Raw genomic sequence first — 6704 nt, forward strand, 5'->3', positions numbered from 1 at the left:
AGAGAACTCACTGTTTCTAGAGAAACATACAGGAGTATCTTCAACATGAAATGATTTAGGTGCATAACCAGAAGTCTGTGGCCTGTTCGATTCCATCTGTGAATCAGCAGCCTCAGTACACTTTGCAGGTTCCCCTTCTTTGTTGTTATTGTTTTCTTGATCAATGTCACTGAGGGAGCTAAGAGACGAATTGCGAGAAAAACAAACAGGTGTGTTTTCAATAGCAAAATTCTGCATTTTCTCATCTGTAGCTGCTCCTCTGTCTGGAATTTCTTTAGCTGACTGAGAGAAAGTTTTAGGCTGGCTTCTGCCTGTCGGGTGTTTTTGACAAACCTGTGCCCTGTTACTTGGCTGCTGATTTGAAGACTGTTCTGGGTTAGAGCAGTCTTTACTTTCTGTTTCCTTTGCTTCTTTTCCTTTTCTTAATTCTGCCTTCTCCCGTGAAAGGTCAACATCATCGTCATCAAAGTCTAAAGAACTTAGGGAATCATTCCGTGAAAAACAATAAGGAGTTCCCTCAATAGGTGTGTAATGATGAGGGGAATCAAATGCAAAGCTTCCTCTTACACGCTCCTCATTATTTGGCAATTTGTCATTAAAATCTCTTGCATTATTTTTAAGGTTCTGTTTCTTTGCATCTCTGCTCTCTGGATAGCCTCTTTCATTATTAATACTGCTTTTAGGCTCTGTGCTTTTTCTTATGCGTGCTCTGTATTCATTATTTTGGGGAACAGGCTTTACTGGTGATGTTGGCTTCTTTTTCTCCCCTTCTGGTTGGTTTTTATTACTTAGAGATGAAGATGCTTGCTGAATTTGATCCATTATCTTCTTCACTCTGAAAGGTTTGTGACTTTTTCCTTTTGGCATAGCTGAGTTAATGCACTCAGCCAGAATATCACCCTCTTCTGTTTTGTCATCATCCAGGCTTGGGGGAGTCACAGCTGAGCTTTTTGCTCGCTGAGAGTCACTGGTACTTCTGCCTTCTGTAGGAATGGTGTCTCGCTTTTCAAATTCCCCCGACTCTGCTCCGAGACCCACACTGTCTACATTGGCCAACTCGCTCGGGGGTGATTCTATTGTGAGATCACTCAGAGACGTAGCTGTTGAAAAATTTATTGGTGTACCCTCAACGCAATATACTCGTGGCATATCATCTCCTGGTGTAAAGCTCACATGCTTTTGTGACTGCAGTCTGCTTTGTGAAGGCAGAAGTTTGTAAACTGGCAACTGGCTGGGCTTCCTGGCTACAGGAGGAGGCATTTTTGGAGCAGATGCTTGAGAAGGCTTTTTGGCTTTACGTGAAGACTTTGTTGGCATTGCAGAAATAATACAAGCTTCCAGTATTTCAATATCATCATCAGAATCATCCAGAATGTCTTTCTCTGCTTCAGCAGGCTTCTCTGCTTTCTTCTCTTGATTATCTTTTGTATCATCTGATTGTTCAGGTTCTGCTTCATTTCCATGTTCATTTTCATGAACGGGAGGCATTATTCGTAGCTCTGCATCTTTCTGTATAAACGGCTCATCAAGGCTCAGAGCACTCAGGCTAGAGGAGCAAGAAAACCCATCTGGTGTGCTCTCTGTGGCAAAATGTAATAGTGTATCAGCATCTGGCAGTACCTGAACTCTTTGAACAGCTGCATTTACAGCTGCCTGTCTAGGACCAGGCTCTCTCTTTTCCGTACCAGGTACTTTTCCTTTAGGTACATCTCTTTTCACTTGAACTCCTTGAGCAGGGGGTGGTGTTTTACTTCTGCTTGGAGGCATTGTTTGTCCTGGGCTGTCTGGAAGGTCACTGGGACTTATAATACCACTTACTATTCCACTGCAAGGCTCACTCTGAACCGAACTAGCAATTGAACGGCTTTCAAAACTATCCAGGGAACTTACAGAAGTACATCTGCTGAACATGAGTGGTGTTTCCTGTACATAATGTTCTGGTGGGCTTTTCGGAGTCTGTGCACCACTCTTTGAGGGAGATTTGGCACCTGAAGAAAATTCAACTGCTTTATGTCTAGAGGAATCAGAAGGAGACAAGCTGGAAGTCTGAAGTCTACTGGATTTTGTTCTGATGTGTTGTGATGTTGATGCGATTTCACTTACTGCACCTTCTGTAGAGAGAGCCCCACTGTTCTCCTTTAGTTCCGCTATCTGTAGTGTGTTGTTGGTATCTGTGCCACGTGTGGATTGATCACGTCCTATTTCATCTTCAGCTGATGACAGGGATGACAAAGAGCTGCACCTTGAAAAACATATTGGGGTATCTTCCACACAGTAAGTTTGTATGGTTTCCTGATTAATGGAGGGAGTCTTACAGGAGGCAGTCTTCTGCGCATGGCCACCTCTGCTCTGTGCAGAATTTGGGTGAAGCTGATTCTGTCTCTTTGAACCAGCTGAGGGGGCTGATGTGCTGCCGCTGCTTGAGGAAATATGGTCAGTTTTAGCGCGTTGCACTGAAGAAGTCTTTGGAAAAGTAAAAGGTGGCTTCTGAGAAGAAGGCGGAACTTCTGTTGAGTATTTTAAGCTATAATCAATAGGCTGATCGACATGATGTTCCTCTTCATTGTACTTTATGCTATAATTAGTTGGTCTGTCTTCCTCTTCATGTTGTTCCTCCTCAGAATAACGTTCACTATAGTTGGTTGGCTTATCATCATCATAATCATCAACCTGGCACAAGGACTGGTTTACTTTCTGGTTCATTCCAAGACTGGGGCCTACTCTGTTCTGATCTGAACCACTGGATCCTCTTGATCTAAAGGAAGAAACACACTCTTGCTGTCCAAAAGGTGACTGGTATTTCATGTGTTTATCATCTCCACTTTCAGTGTACACAGGGTAGGTGGCATTTTGGCTCCTTGACTGTCTTTGTTCATTTTGTTTCATTTCATCATCTATTATATGCTTAGGCCTTGCCCATCTTTCATTCTGGGAGGGACTTTGCCTTCCAGAATTTAACTGTTCATCTGAGTATTTAAGACTGTAGTTAATAGGAGTGTCTAGTTCTCCATCATTGTCATCCATATGATTTGCACTATGAATCTTGTGTGCCAAGTCAGCCGGATATTGACCATAACTACAAAATTTGCTTTCATCATCTTCAGAATAAGATTCAATGGAAGGTTTCATTTGGCCTCTTTTACCATAGCCATCGCTGCTGCTGACACTATTTAAACTATCATTTGAAGCTCTTTTGTATTCCATTTTTGTATAAGGCACAGGACATGTCCTGTTTGAATTCTCTGTTTTAGCAAAGTATGTATTTGAGTGAGTGTGGGCAGCGGTGGACCTCCTTGGGGCATTTCTGTCTTCTGCCAAACAGTGCATTTCAGAAGTGGAACCAGAATTTCTGTCTTCTTGTGGAATGTGCATGCTTGTTACTTCTTCCATAACTTTGGCAATCTGAGCTGCAGCAGTAGAAATCTGCATTCCTATTCTTTTAGAGGAGTTCCCAGTATTCTCTGCGGCTGGATGATACGTATTTAAACCTACCGCTCGATCCCTATCAACACTTCGGTCTTTATCGGATCGAGAACTTTCAATGTTTCCTCTACTGGAAGAGGAGGAGCCAGGCAGTACTGTAGTATATGGAGAAAGTACAGTCATATTGCCAGCATTAAAACTCTCTGATCTGCATATACTATCATCATGTCGACTGCCATCCAAGGCATACTCACTGTATATATTTTGCTTGTGTCTCTGCTTATTACGGTGAGATGCTTTCGGGCTTAAATTATCAATGTTGTCAAAAGTCTCTGATAAATGCTGAGCATCTAATTCTGCTTCCAATGCCTTTTGCTTTCTGACATGAAGAGATGGTAAGCTTGATCCCGGAGACATGATGTTGGCATCCTTGTATTTTGCTGGCCTGTTTGCCATGAGGTTTCTTAGAGCTGCAGCACTACCCATGGCTATCATTTTGTGTTTTGAGTGGATGAGATTCTTCAGCATGCTGACAGCTCCCATGTCCCACAGCGCCTCCTGATCCTTCGCATTTCGTGCAGAAAGATTCCACAGGGTCCCACACGCATTACTAACTATTGTCAAACTGTGCGACTTCAAGTGCTGTAACAAGGTCTGTAAGCAGCTGTTCTCTCGCAAGATTTGCCTGGTGTTGAGTAATTGAAAACAAACATCCGTCAGTGGCGTTTTAAAAGGGTAAGAGGCAAAACCCTATTATTTCAGAGGCAAGTTTTGACATCAGAAAGGATAATCATGAATTCTCCAGTGCAAATTTATCTCACATTTCTGCTAGCTTTCATCTGCATGCTAACCAAATCCTATTACAAATATAAATAGTTAGCTTTTAAGTGCAGTTCATCACTAACAGGCAGCAGGTATTAATCTATTTGCCTATTTCTGTTATGTAAGTGAAATATTGGCATTACTGAATATATTAAGAATCAACTATACTTAATTACTATACTCAATACATTAACACTCGATCATGGAAATCGTCTACTAAATAGACACATGGAACCACTAAGGATTTTCAGAAGTATACCTACCTATGGTCCTCATTAGTGGCAATTAGGCTAGAAACATTTCTCAGTATTCCTCCTCCACTTTCTATGATGGCTAAAGTGTTTGTTTGGCTCCGGTATGTCAGTGTGCCGACTAGAAATGCAAGAGCACCATCAACAGCACATATATCGGCTTTGTTCCCAGTACAGTGTGCTGACAAGTTCCATAAGGCACTCAGAACACTTTTCAGGGTGGATTCCTAGGGAAACAGCAAAGTGATAGAATTAGACAAGTTTTCAGCTGTTGACCACAAGCTCTCAGGAACATGTTAAGTTAGCTTCAAGGAGCTGTGTATGTTCCAATTTCTGCTTCCCAGGGGGGTAAAATAGATGCAGGCAGCAGTGCACACTCCTTCCTTCAGCTATGGATTTGGTATTGCTTGCCCCGGAGGTTTCAGAACTATGTGCTACAATACTTGTTTGCTGCCACAATGATAGAAATGGCTTGAATCTAGCTGGCAGGAGATTCTGGGACAGAATATAATCCTGTTTATATACCAAAAAAAAATCTATCTAGAAAATTACAGAAGGTGTAGTTATCTATTAACTCACAAGAGGCTTTATTACATGGCAAAATTATAAAGAAGGCTATTTCAGCAGCACAGCTCATGAAACTGAAAAGCAAAACCCTCATAAATAAAATTAGATCAATACTAGTAGTTTTTGAGATGTCATTGCTACATTGTGACCTGCTGCTACATTAACTCAAGTCAATTCTTCAAAGTAAGTTACCTGAACCACATCAAATGTCTGACTCATTGCTTTTATAAAAAAGGACAATATTTGTGTTTTGTGTAAAATAAATGCCATCTGTTGAAAATTCAACTCAATCTCAATACAGGATACCTTCTTAACTTCCAAAGCACATTCCATCAATGCTTTCACGCTTCCGACTTCTCTTAGAGTCTTTTTGCTGTTTACATCTGCTCGCCAGGACAAGTTCCTCAACACACTTGCAATGACCTGTAAAATGTGAAAGAAAAATAATGCAACTCAAGACACCTACTTCTTTAGCATGTTATCAGACTTCCCTCCTGGAATTCTCAAATGCTAGGATTAATTAACAGTAGTCATGGAGAGCTACTGAACCAAAATTTGATAACATCTGCTTTTTTGCTGAATTGTTTGCTAGACTCTTCTAACACTTCAGTATGAAGTTTAATGTGTGGCTTTTGTGTGTGGGTACCTGAAACAAAGATTTGAAATCAGGTTCCCTACTTTCCACACTGAGCAAAGATTTGGTCCAGAAACTGCAGATTTGTCCTCTACTCCGATATCTATTCTAGAGTTATGTAATCCCAGGGGAGATTTATGTAATACTTTACTCAGCTTTTCTGCTTGTAAAATAGAGCAATATAACACCTGTCTGTCTCTCAGATGGTATAACTGCTTAGATTGATATTTATAAAGCTCTTTAAAGTCTTTAAAAAATGTACTGTGCCTTTTGCAAGCAGAATAGTTACCTAGAGAAGATGTCTTTCTCCTTGGCAGCAGCTAGCCACAGACAGAATGTCACTAGAGTGGACAGTTGTTACGTATCAAACTTCATCCATTTACAGGCTGCTGTAAGCATGCATATCCCTCATAAAATGCATTCTACAGAAAAGTTTTACCTATGGTTGTTCTCACTGTCACAAAAGCACATCAGCTCCATAGATTACATGGTGCATGCTCCCTTGCTCACATGGGAGCACAGGGAGGCAGCAGCAGATGGAAGAGCCCAGTAACACCCTGCCCTGGTGGCTCCTAGGCCACCACAGGAGCCACCAGCCTGTAAGAGGCACAGGAGTGCAGGCAGGAAAGGTATCCTGTCCAGGCTCTTTCCAGAGCTCTCCCAGGGCACGTGCAGCCCCATGGCCCAGATGTGACACTCCTTCAGGGAAGTCAATGGGAGCAGCTCTCTGCACCTTTTGGACCAAGGCAGGTCAAGTCCAGAAGTCCTAGACTGGAGACATGCAACACTTTAAAGGATCCAAGGGAAGAGAATTCTGGAATTGTTGAAGAGTTATTATGGGATGGGAGGACCCAAAGGTTCCAAGGGCAGGCAAATGGATGGATGTCCTGGTTTTAGCCAGGATGGGGTTAATTTTCTAAGTAGCTAGTGTAGTGCAGTGTTTTGAATTCAGAAGTGATAATACATTGTTGTTTTGGTTTTGCTGGGTTGTGTTTATCATAACCAAG

General features: G+C 41.8%; 1 protein-coding gene across 1 annotated transcript in view; it reads right to left on the bottom strand.

Annotated features, from left to right (window-relative positions):
* The window catches only part of APC (adenomatous polyposis coli), a gene marked incomplete at its 5' end in the record, with an annotated part of 13450 nt that overhangs the window by 3344 nt on the left and 3402 nt on the right, over positions 1 to 6704 (bottom strand). The window contains 3 exons of the mRNA XM_009084560.1: positions 1 to 4108; positions 4509 to 4723; positions 5370 to 5486. The exon at positions 1 to 4108 is cut by the window's left edge and continues 3344 nt beyond it. Of these exons, the coding sequence (XP_009082808.1) occupies positions 1 to 4108; positions 4509 to 4723; positions 5370 to 5486 (4440 nt within the window). The remainder of the gene's footprint in view (positions 4109 to 4508; positions 4724 to 5369; positions 5487 to 6704) is intronic.

This window comes from Acanthisitta chloris, unplaced genomic scaffold, assembly GCF_000695815.1.
Source record: "Acanthisitta chloris isolate BGI_N310 unplaced genomic scaffold, ASM69581v1 scaffold30831, whole genome shotgun sequence".
Taxonomy (NCBI): domain Eukaryota; kingdom Metazoa; phylum Chordata; class Aves; order Passeriformes; family Acanthisittidae; genus Acanthisitta; species Acanthisitta chloris.